The 16,934-nt window shown below is 41.1% G+C and overlaps 1 protein-coding gene across 1 annotated transcript in view; it reads right to left on the bottom strand.

Annotated features, from left to right (window-relative positions):
* Positions 1 to 16,934, bottom strand: part of Lgr5 (leucine rich repeat containing G protein-coupled receptor 5) — a 139,964-nt gene that overhangs the window by 58,853 nt on the left and 64,177 nt on the right. The window contains exon 2 of the mRNA XM_085843174.1: positions 16,696 to 16,767. Within this exon, the coding sequence (XP_085699300.1) occupies positions 16,696 to 16,767 (72 nt within the window). The remainder of the gene's footprint in view (positions 1 to 16,695; positions 16,768 to 16,934) is intronic.

Here is a 16,934-nt window from a genome sequence, read left to right on the forward strand (position 1 = left end):
ATGGCAAATTCTGTCATCTTTTCCTAGTGACATTTGAAAACTTATCCTTACAATCATTTCATTGAAAAAATATGCAAAATGACTATGCAACTCCAATGCTTGGTTCTGTACTAATTTAGAAGCCACATGGAAGCCATAGCCCAGGATGTTTGGTGGTAATATCAAGCAGGAAACCCTAGGCTAATATGAGCCAGAAGAGCTCAGAATCTGCTGAGAATCTCATCTCATGCTAGAGTCAGAACACCGCAGGTCAAGACAGCCCCATCTTGCAGCAGTAAAGATGTATGTTAGGGGTAAAGGTAGAGTTGGTCCACTTGAGTAGAACTTCTTTTCTGAAGGGCCTGATGGCCTCAAATACATTCTCTTAATATTATATCCAAAGGCAGAGAATCCATCATGCAGAACTAGTGTCGTGACTGAAAGAAGCCAGTCACTGTACAACTTTAAATATCCATCCACTTGCTAGCCCATTCCACTGACACTCAACCACACATGGATATTTAAACAAATAATGCAGTTATCTTACAAATAGAACTAAATAGTATTTGTATCAAAGATACTTGGGTTGGAGAGATTTGCTCAGAGGTTAAGTCACTTGTTGTTCTTCTAGAGGACCCGAGTTCAGTTCCGAGTCTCTACATGATGTACCTCTCAACTGCCCATACAACCAGCTGCTGCCACACTTTTCTGGTCTCCAGCACATGCACAGATGTGGCAAATGTGCACACACACACACACAAACATACACACACAAAGCATTTGAAGCCAGGTGTGATGGTTTAGGCATGCAATACTAGTGTCTCAAACTCAAAACCAACAAAACAGAAATAACGACACCAACAAGTATTTGTCCAATTCAAATGACTGCACCACAGTATCTGTAATCCTGGTTTTTAGAAGGAGTTTAATACCAACGGGTCTGTGCTTCTCACAAAAACCTTGCCCATATTCTTGTGTGTGCTCTGAATTATTAAGTCAGTAGAAATTCCTGTGCTCCTTCGTATCACTAACAACATGGAACGCTCAGGCAAGAGGACACCCCAGGTCCCTTCCAGGCCCATGACGGCATTATTTTGTCTTGTGATAATTTGTGCGTGCTCTTTCTTCCTGTGACAGATGTAATTTGGAAGACTTAGAGAGTTTGCATTCTGTGTTCTTCTTCCCATAGTCCTCATGGGCCATGAAAATGCTTTTCAAACAGCAAAACAATGTAGGACCTCATTCTGAAATTAATAATTAAACTCCAGAATAAAAACCAAGGGATGATTGCTGTGTACCAGGTTTATTTGTGGAAAAAAGACTAAGGAAGAAATATTCGGTTTTAAATATATACAGTGAACAAAAAGTTGGGATCCACTAACCTCAGCATGGCAGGTCTTCAGAAAATACGCGTTAATCAGATGTAATTCCACTTAATATTTGACCAAGGTGATTCCAAAGGGCTTAGAATTTCCCCATACATCTGTTCTGTAAGAAACCTTGTGATCTTCTTCTGCCCAGTCCCTCAGTTCATCCTCTCCCTGCTCCCAGTCACTGTAGGTTCATCGATAATCTTTGTATGGTCAGTTCTTGTTGAATTAGTGAATTCACTAAAGAATTCTTGCCAGTTTTTATACCCGGGAGAAAAAAGCACCCAGCTTCTTCCTCTGAACTAGCCCATGAGGGGAGCCATGTCTTTGCTTCATCTAGAGCCTCTCAGCCTTCCTAATGCTGTTAAGAACTCTTTAATATAGTTCCATGGTGTGGTGACCCCAGCCATAAAATTAGTTTTGTTCCTACTTTGTAACTGTAAGTCTGCCACTGTAATGAACTTTAATGTAAATATCTGATATGCGGAATATTTGCTATGCGACTCTGTGAAAGGATTATTTGACTCCCCCCCCCCAAGGGGTCCCAACCCATAGGCTGAGAACCACTGGCCTAGAATCATCTTCTTCTGCTCCCTTCTTGTCTTTCGAAGCAACCTCATTTCTGAGATTTCTAATTTCTATACCCTAAACTCCTTTGGTAGCAGTTTCTACCCGGATGGTGGGTTATAGGATCTGTGCTTTGTATTCTGCTTGTCATGTAACACATACCCCAGGGCTTGCCCTCTGAACCTAGTCTAAAGTTCTCAAGAAATGCTGGGGGCATGGTGCATTGCCCAAGTAGCATTTAGCTAGTAGTTAGGACCAACAACGGTCCTCCAGTATGGGTCACTCCCTTCTCCAAGGGCCATTTCCCCTAATAGAATTAAGAGTTTACAGGCATGGATACTTATTTAGAGCCTTTGTAGCCGTTCCCATGCCCCTTCCCCATCTTCCTGTGGTTACATGACTAAGTCAGACTATATAAAAATGCTACGTGCAGCTTCTCCATCATCTCCTAAAAGGACGTTGCTTGTTCCCAACTTCCTCAACCTTGCCTGTCCTGTGGAGACGACTGCTGAAACACCATCACTGATTCTGATTGGAAGAGTGGAGAGGGCTGAGGAGATGGCTCCGTGGGTAAAATGCTAGATGTACAGGTGTAAGGACCCAAATCTGATCCCCAGAGGCAACTTAAGCCAAGTGCAGGAGTGCTCGCCCGCAATGCCAGTTGCTCAGCAGTAGTTGAGAGGAAAAGACAAGAGACTCCCCGAAGCTTGACTCAGTTAGGTATTAGATAATAAAGAGATTTCCACTCAAACAAATAGGACACCAGAGGTTGTTTCCTGACTGCCACCTGCAAGCAGTGGTACGTGCATGTGCCCACACTCACACACAAGAGTGCACCCTCCCCCAAAGGAGCGAAGTGACTTGGGCCCCCAGATAACGTTGTGGAGCTGTGGATCCAAACTGTCCCACAGCCTTGCGGACTCTTTTGGATGACTAACTGGATCAATATAAGCCTGGGTTATCTTCTGCAAACAAGTGGATGATTGAAGGCTTATTTAGCTGGCAAGGAAGTATCACACCTGCGCGAACGCTGGTCCCAAGGAATCATGTTTACAAAGCTGTCCCAATCGTCCACACTCGCTGTCTTTGCTTCTGCTGCCTTTTATCTTTGTACTGTTAACCTGCAGTTGGCACACCTGAGCTATCACAACATAGCCGGCTTCTGTGTGCCTAACAGCCATTTGGAGTTGAGAAGAAACGCGTGCTATCATTTTTTTTTTTCATACAAGCTTGTATCCAGCGAGCATTTTGTTGAGCCCCCGTGCAGGGACTGCTTTGGTGTTACAGTAGTGGAGCCCCTCCACCTCTGAGCTCATTGAGCTTACATTCTAATGGCAAGGGCATTGCCATTGGACCCAAAGGTAAACAAACAACATAACATGAAAAGTTTTCTAAGAAAAGAATAACAAAGGTAAAGAGATAGGGAACTGTGGGCTGTGGTCGTGGAGGGTGATTATTTTTGATACTGTGGTATAGGGGGTATAGGGGAGCCTTTCTGCTTTGAGGATATTTCAACAGAGGTCTGAGCTATACTGTGAAGGGCAGGGTAGAGTACTGTGCTTGTGGTGTGGTCTAGATGCTTCTACAGGACGAGTATGGAGACTGGCTAAGCAGAGAATGCCAGGGATTGGGGTCAGAGGCTGTCCAGGGCTGGTGCTTAAATGGCGATGGAGGACCTCATATGGTCTGCAAGAGTTAGAGAATGACGTGAACAAGCCTGCATTTTGAATGGATTCTTCTTATAGGAATATCCTAAAGGGCCAAGAACAAAAGCACTTAGGGTATTCAGACAGGAGACCTGGTGTAGGGGATACTAGAGAAACAGTGGAGGTAGCAGATCCTGGTGTAGAAGAAGAAACAATTTACATTGTTATGAACACACCACTAGAGTCAAGGTGTAATGTCTTTGGTTAAAAAGGGAAGAGCAACATTCTGGAGGCAGGAGTGTATCATGCACTGCCCACCTGAATCTGAGTAGTGATACAAGTTACAATACGAAATTCTGAATAAGAGTATGCATACTCTATAGAAGGAGCTGTCCATGACATCAACCCAAGAGCTACTTATTGAATTTACTTATAGGTCAGTGTCTCACTCAGCCAGCACCAGAGAAGCGAACGAATACAGAGACCTACAACTGGACAATGTGCAGAGAGTGGGAGGCCCGAAACACTCAGTCCTCAATGGGATGGAAGACACTGGCCTACGTATGAACTCACAAGAGACGAAAGCGGCATGCATAGAGCCAGCGAGTGTCCGAGTCAGATGGGCTCCCAGCACTGAGAGGTGAACTGACCACAACTCCACACCCCTAACCCAGAAGCATCTACAACTGACAACTTCTTACAAAAAACATTCTCTCCCATAGAGAATGAAATCTACAACTAAAGGAGACCTATACTCAGCTCTAGATGGTCAACACAAAATGAATCCAGTGATTTTTTTTTGAAGATGTTTTGTCTCATAATGTTTTGTTTTGGCACTTAAAAAAACTTATTTGTTATTATTATTATTATTTTTTTGCTTATCTGTTTGGATTTCCAAGTTTTGTTTTTTAAAAGTGTTGTCTCTGCCTCTTTCTGTCTCTTGTGTCTACATGTGTATGTTTCTTAGTGTTTTGATTTTTTTTTTGTCTATTTACTTCATTTTATTCTGTTTCTTTCTCCCCATTTGTTTGTTTTTCCTGTTTTCTGAAGAGAGAGAAAAAGAAGACATGGAGTTGGATGGGGGTGGGGTTACTTCTCTGATTCTTACACTCTTTCCACTTCTTCTTCATGGTGCCCTGAGCTCTGTGGGGATGGGGTGTGGGGGGGGGAGTGTCGGAGAGGTTTGAGATCTGGGAGGAGATGGGGTAGGGGAAACCATGATCAGATTATACTGTATTTAAAAAAAATATTTTTAGGGCTGGAGAGATGGCTCAGCAATTAAGAGCAGTGACTGCTCTTTCAGAGGTCCTGGATTCATTTCCCAGGTCCTGAATTCAATTCACATGGTAGCTCACAACCACCTATAATGGGATTCAATGCCCTTTTCTGGTGTGTCTGAAGACAGTGACAGTGTAGACACATACATATAAATAAATAAAATATAAATCTTTTAAAAATTTTAAATTTTTTTATTTAAACAATTTTTATTAGATATTTTCTTCATTTACAATTCAAATGCTATCCCAAAAGTCCCTCATACCCTCCCCCTGCCCTGCTCCCCAACCCACCCACTCCCACTTCCTGGCTCTGGCATTCCCCTGTATTGGGGCATATAATCTTTGCAAGACCAAGGGCCTCTCCTCCCAATGATGGCCAATTAGGCCATCTTCTGCTACATATGCAGCTACTGTCAATAAGACAAACAGGCCACCAACAGATTGGGGAAGGATTTTTACCAATCCTAAATCCAATAGGGGACTAATATCCAATATATACAAGGAACTCAAGAAGCTGGACTCCAGAAATTCAAATAACCCCATTAAAAATGGGGTTCAGAGCTAAACAAAGAATTTTCAACTGAGGAATACTGAATGGCTGAGAAGCACCTGAAAAAATGTTCAACATCCTTAATCATCAGAGAAATGCAAAATGAGATTCCACCTCACACTAGTCAGAATGGCTAAGATCAAAAATTCAGGTGACAGCAGATGCTGGCAAGGATGTGGAGAAAGAGGAACACCCCTCCATTGCTGGTGGGATTGCAAGCTTGTTCAACCACTCTGGAAATCAGTCTGGCAGTTCCTCAGAATATTGAACATAGTACTACCGGAGGATCCCGCAATACCTCTCCTGGGCATATATCCAGAAGATGTTCCAACTGGTAAGAAGGACACATGCTCCACTATTTTCATAGCAACCTTATTTATAATAGCCAGAAGCTGGAAAGAACCCAGATGTCCCTCAACAGAGGAATGGATACAGAAAATGTGGTACATTTACACAATGGAGTACTACTCATCTATTAAAAACAATGAATTTATGAAATTCTTAGGCAAATGGATGGATCTGGAGGATATCATCCTGAGTGAGGTAACCCAATCACAAAAGTACTCACATGATATGCACTCACTGATAAGTGGATATTAGCTCAGAAACTTAGAATACCCAAGATACGATTTGCAAAACACATGAAACTCAAGAAGAAGGAAGACCAAAGTGTGGATACTTCATCCTTCTTTAGAATGGGGAACAAAATGCCCATGGAAGGAGTTACAGAGACAAAGTTTGGAAATGAAATGGAAGGAACGACCATGCAGAGACTGCCCCATCTGGGGATCCATACCATAACCAACCACCAAACCCAGACACTATTGCAGATGCCAGCAAGATTTTGCTGACATGAGCCTGATATAGTTGTCTCTTGTGAGGCTATGCCAGTGCCTGGCAAATACAGAAGTGGATGCTCACAGTCATCTATTGGGTGGAACACAGGGCCCCCAATCGAGGAGCTAGAGAAAGTACCCAAGGAGCTAAAGGGGTCTGTAGCCCTATAGGAGGAACAGTAATATGAACTAACCAGTAACCCTTGAGCTCGTGTCTGTAGCTGCAATAAGCCTTTAAAAAGTTTTTTTTTTTTAAAGTTGTATTCTAGTCAGCTTCACTCATTAAGGTAAACGTCTTTGGGTTATGTTTCTTGCAACTTACTTCACTTTATTTATTTATTTATTTATTTATTTATTTATTTATTATTTCTCTTCTTCTCTGCATAGAGACTTCCGATGCCTCGGAGTCTGTATGAAGAGCTAGTCTGTGAACCACTGACCTGTTACCATGGCAGTCTGCTCCAAAACAAAGGAATTTGCATTATGCTAGTAGCTGTTTTGTGGGCTAGCTCGATGGCAGCGTCTCTCCCACAGACAAAAACAACAACTTAAGGAAAGAATTATTATTTTTTATTTTTTTATCATGTGGGGGTGACTTAAAGAACTTTAAAACTTAAACACCTCTAAACTACATGGGGGGGAGGAACCCTCCTCAGACTGTGAAATGTGTACATAGTATGTAAACAGTAAGAGCCACACACAAATCTTCCCTTCCCTGTGATGATGTGGACTAATAGTTCAGTCCTAGAGATCTAGTTGACATTTGGTTGAAAGCTGTTCTTTAAAACTCTGTTTCTAAAACAAACCCCAGCTGGGCAGTGGTGGTGCACGCCTTTAATCCCAGCACTCGGGAGGCAGAGGCAGGCGGATTTCTGAGTTCGAGGCCAGCCTCGGCTACAAAGTGAGTGCCAGGACAGCCAGGGCTACACAGAGAAACCCTGTCTCAAAAAAAAAAAAAAAATCACTATTTTATAAAACAAAATCTCTTTCATCATTCCTGTTTCTAAAATAAGTTAAAAATCTCCCATCTTTTATTATAGTAAATTATATATTATAATACAAAAGTTATCCTGAATGACGCTGCACCACGAGTGAATTACATTATCTCAACGATACTTGCTTCCTTTTTTTTTTTTTTTTTTTTGGTTTTTCGAGACAGGGTTTCTCTGTATAGCCTTGGCTGTCCTGGAACTCACTTTGTAGACCAGGCTGGCCTCAAACTCAGAAATCCGCCTGCCTCTGCCTCCCAAGTGCTGGGATTAAAGGCGTGCGCCACCATGCCCGGCTTGCTTTCTTTATATAACTTCCACGGAAAGAAAAAAAGAACATTACATTGCAAAAGATTATTGGTGCACCCTCCTCCCCCAAACATTTGCTATTGTAATAATAATCTAAAACATCTTTCAGAGTGTATAAATATCACTGAATCTCTAAAGTAAGTTGAAATTTTAAAGTGATATGAACTCTTGTGTTTTTTTTTTTTTTCTGGTCATTGCTTTATTTTATAAAAGGGAAGTCTGATTTTTTCTGCCCCCTACTTTGCCCTTGAAAGACAGCGAATGTTCTGAATATCCTATGGGCTGGGTTCTGAGGGTGGATGGGGCATTGGACTGTGTTCTCTGTTTGAGTCTCTCTGGAAAGGCCTGGAGCCACTGCTAGGGATAGGCCCATGAACTACACAGTGCTTTTAGATCTGAGCAAGGAACATGGCTGCCTGGCTCTTCTGTGAACTTCACGACTTCTAATTTAGTCAGTTTTTTTTTCCTTTCCCTTTTTGGTTATTTTTCTTCACATTAACTTGCTGTGAAAACATTTCTTTTTTCTTTGAAAATCACTTTGCTTCTTTGTCTTCATGTCCCTAACTAAGGGGCAAAAAAGGAAAAGGAAGTGGTATTCTTCAGTGAGAGTCCTGTTGGTAGCCCTGCCTGGCCTGGAACTTTTGATGTAGACCCGTGTGGGACATGGGAGCTGTACACCAGAGGAGCCACTCAAGCAATCAAAGGGGAATGTACCAGTAATATGACAATTCTTGTGATTTAATAGGAAGACCAAGAAAAGTTTTGCCAGGTCACAGAAAATAATTTTCCAACTTTTAAAAGCCTATGAGACCTAGAGGGCACACAATCTTATGAATAAATGCCACTTTGCTCTAGAAATTTGAAGAGTGCTGACGTCAGGGTTGAGCAGTTTTCCCATCCTGAAGATCTGGGTGATGTGTAACTATTGCCAGTATAATGGGGCCATTTCCTTCTTTCTGATTTCGTCTCTACTGAAGATAGTGGTTCTCTACTGCTTCTGCTTTTATTTGTATTCTTCCAGGTTATAATTTATCTGAATAATTACTGTCAAAGTATCATTTAAGAGTGAAATTTCTGCAGGTGCTTCTGAGAGTATCTTTGGTCACGTTTGCTGCAGGCAACTCAGTTATCTTACTTGAAAGGATGCCAATACCGTCTCAACTGATTCTCTCACCAGGAAAGAATTGCATGCCTTTTCTAGTATGCCTTAATACATCCTGATGCTTAAAAGCTGTGACAGCCAGTCCATCACTTCCCTCAGCTCAGTTAGCCAAAGTCAACCAAAAACTGTTTAAGGACCGCGTGTTCATGAACTGTGCATTCACTTTCAGTATTAGGTAGGATGAGGAATATTCAGATTTCAGGGTTCACAGGCTAATAATTGTTGAAGCCTAAAATCTGTGAGCTGAGTAAATTCTTCCAGAACAACTAGGAGATCTTTAATGAGCATAAAGATCCGTGGTTTTTAAGCCATAGTCTAATAAAGCTCTGTTTTAACTCCTCTGTGAGATCTGCCTTAGTGACCTCAATCCACAGCTACATTCGACACAGTACTGCCCGTGACGCTTCATTTTCTGCCCTTTGATGTGTGGTCTGATTATTGCCTGCCCAGAACAGGGAGCTCAAAGATATTCATTATCAGCCAATCAATCCTTCAATCAATCAATCAATCAAGATTATTGATCATGTTTCTAAATATAACTGACTCTAATTATTTCATGTTTGGCATGATGATCCCAAAATGGTTAGCTTTTATGTAGTCAGATTAGAAAAATCAAAGAAGACTCCCTTTGTATTACAAACAAGATTGAAATTCAGAAATCTGAAGTCCTTTCAGTAAGATGTTGTACTGTGGACGTATAAATAGTAGCTACCTCTTTTTTTTTTTTTGGTAACTAAGCAATTCATAAATGTTAGGCACTTCTAGAGCTATTTAATTATTATAATTAGACAAAAGACATAATTTTTCTCCTTTCCCGGGTGGTCAAGTGGGCCACGTTTAGATGTTTAGATAATGCCAGTTGTACTGGCTGGTTTTATGCGTCAACTTGACACAAGCTGGGGTTATCACAGAGAAAGGAGCTTCAGTTGGGGAAATGCCTCCATGAGATCCAGCTGTGGGGCATTTTCTCAACTAGTGATCAAGGGGGAAAGGCCCCTTGTGGGTGGTGTCACCTCTGGGCTGGTAGTCTTGGATTCTATAAGAGAGCAGGCTGAGCAAGCCAGGGGAAGCAAGCCAGTAAGGAACATCCCTCCATGGCCTCTGCATCAGCTCCTGCTTCCTGACCTGCTTGAGTTCCAGTCCTGACTTCCTTTGGTGATGAACAGCAATGTGTAAGTCTAAGTTGAATAAACCCTTCCCTCCCCAGCTTGCATCTTGGTCCTGATGTGTGTGCAGGAATGGAAACCCTGACTAAGACAGCCTCTTTTTCTAAGTTGCCATTATTATGTATGGATTCACAGAGATGTATACATCCCTGTTGAGTTCAGTGTGGCTCATGTGCGTACGATTTCAGGGATGGCCACTTGGTATTGGATGACAATTAAGGGCTCATCCTTGTTGATGACCCTCCTGTTCTCAGTATTCTTTAGTTGCCTCCAGTGCTTTTCCTAGAGGTGGGAATCCTATGAGATTTCTCTTCCCATGTATTTTTATTCTTTATGTATGTGTGCTTTGTCTGCATATATCTAAGGGCACCATGTGTATGCAGAGCCCATGGGGGCCATAAGAAGGTGCCAGATCAACTGGAACTGGAGTTAAATGTGGGAGTTCCTCATGTGGGTGCTGGCAACCAAACCCAAGTCCTCTCCACATGTTGAGTGGTGGACGTAAGAAGCACTAAGAAAAAAATGAGAAAATTAAGTGGAGAAATCGGGTGGGCATTTATATTTCATAGAAGTTAGGGATGAAGGCACATTACAGAGATACAGAGGAGACAAATTAAAAAAACCCTTTAAAACGTGTTCTAATTAGCAACAAGGTACACACAATAAAAGATACCTAAGGGTGTATATCTAGCTAGGTGGGTTTTTTATTTGGAAGAGAACCAAAATCATTGGTACGAAATCATACTGGAAAGTTCTAGCTGGTCGAATTGGAAAACAATTGTCAGCTCTGTGTAAATAAGAGACTCAAGACATGCTAAGACCTAAGGGCATGAAGATGGTTCATAGGTATGACAGTATTTTCACTTGACAAGCAAAAAGTAACGTGTGCTATAGTCTACTACGGTTCTTCCTTGAAGAAAAATCTCAAAAGACACGCAGGATGGTGGTTCTCACCGTTTTCAGTCATGTGGCGAGGGAGTAAAAATAGCAAGCACGGATTAGGCTTCAGAATGTTTGGTGGTATCTCTTATTCCAAATTTCATTGGTAATGATAGATATCTACTATTTATGTAGAGGTTCTTCAAAGCCAACCATAATACGAGCAAATCGTTCCAGGGAACAATGGTAACTTAAAAGCGGACCTCCCTAGAGCCTCTCATGTTTCTTTGTGAGTCGACAATTTGATTCCAATAGCACTAAAATCTGGGACGATTTTAAGATGCAAGCTGGAAATGAAGGCTTGGGAATATTTAAAATGGAAACAACTGCCTGCTCTAATCAGAATTCCAATCTAAGTTTACTCTAACTTGTAGATGCCAGCAACAGACACCATCTGCCATTAGCTCCTGAACTCTGAGCCACACTTGGAAGGCCAAATGCAGAATCTTTTGTTTGCCCACAAAAGAAGAACATGAAGTCCTTAACAGAGCGAGGGGAGCTGGAAGAAAAAAAATGTTGGTGACAAACGCAGCGATTGTTCAAGATGTCAAAATTTGGTAAAGAGCTATCTGGCATCCTTGACTTTCTCTATTACAGCAGCAACCGGCTTTTCCTCCACTGATCCCACGTTCCTGGGGTTCCTGCAAAATCAGGCTTATGAAACTGGAAAGGCAGAACTTTAAAGGTGTTTGCGTTTCACGACAACTCAAAATGTAAGTTGAGGGTTGCCCAAATCCTTTCAATCCTGACATCTGGTTCTCAGAAATATCCCAGAGGACAGGTGGGGTGGCTTTCACTACTGATCACCCAAGGCCCAGTGAGGTTCAATGCCAGTAACTGGCACATGCAGACCAGGGTGCCCTGGGATTCTGGATGTGTGTGCTGTGTGCCTCTCTCAGGGAAATAGACTATACATTAAGAAAAAGGCTCTCCCTTTCTTTGCCTCTTTGATTGGCCTGTGCATACCCGGTCACTAGAATAGATTAACAAACAAAGAAACAAATATGCCAAAGCTTGGAACAGCCTCACTATCCCTGGATGCCAAGAACAAGAGAGGAAGATCATTTTCCATGATAGCATTTTTTTTTTCTGAAGTATTTGTTGCAGGGAGACATGTTACCCAGAGACACACTTAAAATAATTAACTCCTTGAATATCCTTACAATTGTGTCCTTACTATATTTTCAACTAAGATACCTTTGTTAAGCTTAAATGATGGGTAAACTGTGAGCCACAGCTGTCTACATTGCTGTCTATAGCACTATGAAATAGATGTATATGTATATGATGTATATATATTTATGACACATATGATGTAAATGTATATGATGTATATGCATATGGTGTATATGCATATGATATATATGTATATTTATGACATATGTGATGTATATGTATATGATGTATATATATTTATGATATATGATGTATATGTATATGATATATATGATGTATATATTTATGATATATGATGTATATGCATATGATGTATATACATATGATGTATATGTATATTTATGGCATATGATGTATATGTATATGATGTATATATGTTTATGATATATATGATGTAAATGTATATGATGTATATGTAGATGATGTATATGCATATGATGTATATGCATATATATTTCACATGAAGTTTATAACAGATGAAGTAAACTAGGGAAATGATGTACTGGGTTGTCAGAGGAAAGGATGGTGATTTGTGTTCATTAACAGTGATTTTTAAAGACTGTTGTGATGGGATTTTATTGTTGATACTATATACAGCAATCTACTTGGCTATAAGGAGACAACATTTGGTTGGGTAAGCTGAGGGGGAGGCTACTACCTTGTCAATAGCGCCTTCAACGTCACAATGTCACACATGTACGGATTTCTAAACACCTGGGTCCGCCAGCATGGATGGCAATTTGTTTGCTCAAGGAGAATACTATATAAACGGCGGTGTTAAGTACATATTTTTATACATAAAAATATTATTAACAAACGTTTTGGGCCTGCTGAACCATGCCAGACTTTACGCTTTGAGACTGTGCTGATGATTCTCAGGAACGAGGCTATGGGATTAGCATCTGAGTCTATGCTTCCTCCCCTGGCTCTGTGGCTCTTGCCTTCCAGCTCATGCTTTCTCCTTCTCCCACACACAGGCAAGGGCACCCAGATGCACATCAACCACCACGCATCTCCGTTTCCTTCCTTCCTGAGTCAAAGGTGTCTGATTGGGAAGCGTCCTGTACCTGGTACCTGCAGTGAGAGGTCCAGGAGAGCCACGTGTAGCTTCTCATTCTCTCTCTTCCTTTCAAGCACAGATCTGAAAGTCACTTCATGGCTTAGCTGGGACCCCAGCCAAGCTCTTAGCTCTGACGCCATCCAACGTTGTTACTCAAGTCTCTCTTATTCTCTCTCAGCCTCAGTTTCCCTGTCTGCTAAACAGGATTGGTTCTTTCTATCTTTATGAGGTAAGATGATGTAGTGGTGTAATGTATAACAACCACATTGACCAGAAGAAAGGAAGCTATTATTTTTGCTTTAAGACTATTATTTTTAATTTTTAACTAATTTATTGTTTTATTTTCACAAAGGCACACATTTTATGTTGAGCATATATGTGATTCCTCCTTGTTTATTCCTTTTATTCTTGTTTATCTCCTTTCTTTCTGTGGACAATTTCACTTCTGCTGTTGTTTTATATAAACATACTATATAATATAATATATATTATAATTGTAATATATATATAATATACATACATACACACAGAGACACACATATGCATATGTGTATATATGTATATGTGTATATATGTGTATTTGTGTATATGTGTATATGTATATGTGATGTAGTTATATGTGTTTATATGTGACTATATAAAATCTAGGACCACAAAAATGAGAGAATGTATTTGTCTCTCTGTGACTGGCTTAATTGGCTTAATATGATTATCTCCAGCTGTATCCATTTTCTTGCGGTTGACATAACTTCATCTCTTGGTGGCTGACAAACATTCCATTGTTTCTATTTTCCATGTTTTCCTTGTCCAGCTCTCTCTGTTGTTGGGCCCTGCATTGGCTCTGTTATATAAAAACTGAACAATGCTGCAAACCCCACTGATGTGCAAGTATGCTTGTGTTATGTTGACTTAGAGTCTGTGGATAAATACCCTAGAGTGGTAGAGTTGGGTCACACAGCAAATCTAGTTTAGTTTTTTTTTTTTTTTTTTTGAGAAATCTCTGAATTGATTTTCATAAAGCCAGGACCAGTTTACCTTCCCATTATCAGTCTATAAGGATTTCCTTCTGTATCCATCCCCACCAGCATTTGTTGTTATATTCTTTTTTCTTTTTATTGTTAAAAATGTTTTATTTTATTTCAGCTACACATCTGTGTATACTTGTGAGTGTAGGTGGCTGTGGAGGTCACAGGAAGGAAATGGGCCTCCTGGAGCGGGATTTATACACGGATACTGATGTTGAGTGCTGGGAGCCAAACTCGGGTCCTCTGCAACAATGAAATATATACTTAACCTCTCAGCTTTCTCTCTGGTCTTTGTTGCTTCTTTTATTTATGTTTTTTTTTCTTAGTTTAAAAATTTGAATGACATTTGTTTCATGCAATATATGCTGATCATGGTTTACCCTCCCCCAACTCCTCCCACATCCTTCCAACCTCCCCACCCATCTGTGTATGCTACACCCTATGTGTGCCTGTGTGTGTGTGTGTGTGCTCACATGTTTGTATAGAGCACTCAGAGGAAAGTTTAGAGGCGTTGTTTCTCTCCTTCCACCACTTGGGGTCTGGTGATGGATTGGTGGCCAACAACGCCTTTCTCTCCTGAGCCATCTCATGGGTCTCAGTCTTAACCTTAAATCCAGCAATTCAGTCAGCTCAGCAGATCAAATTCCAGAGCAGACAAAGAGAATGGGATCGTTTTTAAAGAGTGACCTTTAATTCTGGAATTCTCTGGTTCTATGACCAAGGTATTGGATAGAGCTTCCAGAGAGATAAATATGAGATTGTTCATTAAAGCCGCATTTTAGAATGGTGTTCTCACCCCCCCCTCCCTGCCCCCTTAGTCTGCTTCCCCCTCTCAATTATCTCTTGACAAACTGCCCTTGAGACAGAATTAACATTTACTTCAAGAAGACAGAGGAGTTATTTTGAATGGGCTAAGTCACTAGTGGAGGGGCGGAGACGCCGAAAAGTCCTTGGGGGAAGTGAATTATTTATTGATTCAGTTTGTGGTCTAAAGTTGAAGTATGTGTTGGGGAAGAAAGGAAGCATTGTGCCTTGTGATATTTAAAAAGAAAAGAGGAAAGGGTACATAGTTTTTTATCTTAGTAATACGATGGTGCAGAGAGCTAAATTTTGCATTTTAATTGGGCAGGGCAATGAGAACAAGAGAGTTGCAGTTAAGCCAGCAGGCCTGATGTTTGAAATTTACTCAAAGCAACCACTACATATATACATGTACACACACACACATGTACACACACATACATACATGTACACACACATACATACATGTACACACACACACACACACACACACACTGTGTGTGAAGCTCCTCTGAAGTATTTCACTTGCTATTTTTCAGAACTTTATGATTTATTATGCACAGCCCATGACTAAGGCAGATATACTCCTAGCTTTTTTGAAGGCTAAGTTGTAGCCATGTAAGTGAACGTGATAGAGTGTACAGAGGAAGAGAGAGAAGTCTAGATATAGACTGAATATATTCTCTAAATGATAAAAAAAAAAACAACCCTTGCTATATAAATTACTATCCTGATTCCCCACCATACCACGTGATAACCAATTGGTTATACTCTTTCTAGGAATAAGAACAATAATGCTCTTTAAGCAATAACACCATGACAAAGGAAAGGATAAAGGGCTAGCATGGAGAATTTGGGAATATTACCCTCTTGAGGAGATGATCCCTGACGCACAGTTTGGTTACGATGGAACACCCCACCTCCCATGGTGGATCATGTGGTGCACCAAAGATTTAAATTACTCCTCAAATTGGACCCTGAGTTTAGGGTTTAAAAGGGACGCATTTTCCAAAGAGGTCATTGCCGACACAATCCCTTTAATCAACCGTCAGAGGATTTACCCAACTGATGGTGCCAAGCCTCTTTCCCAGGGACCATGATGGTGTGGAGCTTCGATCACTCAACAGGGTCTGAGGATCAAATGACTTTGCCAATGCAGAGTTTTGGTTTATCCAGTTCTTTTTCATCTTCTGGAACGTGATCACTAGACTCAATCAGGTTTCCTCTGTGCATCATTAACTAATTTTATCTTTCTCCTTTAAATTTTTTTTTTTTTAAGAGTGAGTTTAGAAGAACCCATTAAGTCCTCTGGATCTCATGTTTTTCTCCATTGAAGCCTCGAGGGAAGCTACATTTAAAAGGAGGGAAATAGTAATTAAAAGTGATTAGGACAAGGAGTGTTGGTGCTAGGCAACATGGCCTCGGTCCTCCCAGTCCCAGGCTGAATGGAGCGGCAGGTTTTGGTTTTCATTAGAGCTTTACTTGCTATTTTAATAAACATGAACCAGTATTCAAACTTTTAATGCCCCGCTGTTTAACTGTTTCCAGAAAGTCATCCAGCTCTTTTAAACAGCCTTTGCTTTAAAATTTTAATTTGCTTGGCTCAGTCTCACCTTAGAAAGTTGTAGCCTCATGGTAAACTCTTTTATAAGTTGATTTCCAGAATCCTGAGCTAGTCTTCCCCTGGCCCCCCCACCACTTAAGTGTTTCCTCATGTGCCAGAGTTGTTGGTGCCGACAGCTTCCCTGATTTGTTTTATCTGATTCCCATAGCAAGTATGAGAGACAAATGCAGGAATGTGCTCAGCATTGACTGGAAACACCCAGACAGCAGCGATACTTACAACTCTTCTAGGAAGCGGAGGTGATGTAGGAGACTGGTGGGTAGCTGACTGATGTTGTTCATACTGAGGTCCCTGGAGGGGAGGGAAGACAGACAGACAGACAGCACGTGAGGAGCGGGATATACCACACTGCAAGGAAATCCAGCTGTTTGCCTCACACATTTTTCCAAGCAAGACAGTAAAACGAACCCATCCCCCCCCCCGCCCCCCCTTGACAAATGAATGGTGATTTTCCATCC

The sequence above is a fragment of the Mus caroli genome, unplaced genomic scaffold (assembly GCF_978045245.1).
Source record: "Mus caroli unplaced genomic scaffold, Mus_caroli_1 scaffold_9, whole genome shotgun sequence".
Taxonomy (NCBI): domain Eukaryota; kingdom Metazoa; phylum Chordata; class Mammalia; order Rodentia; family Muridae; genus Mus; species Mus caroli.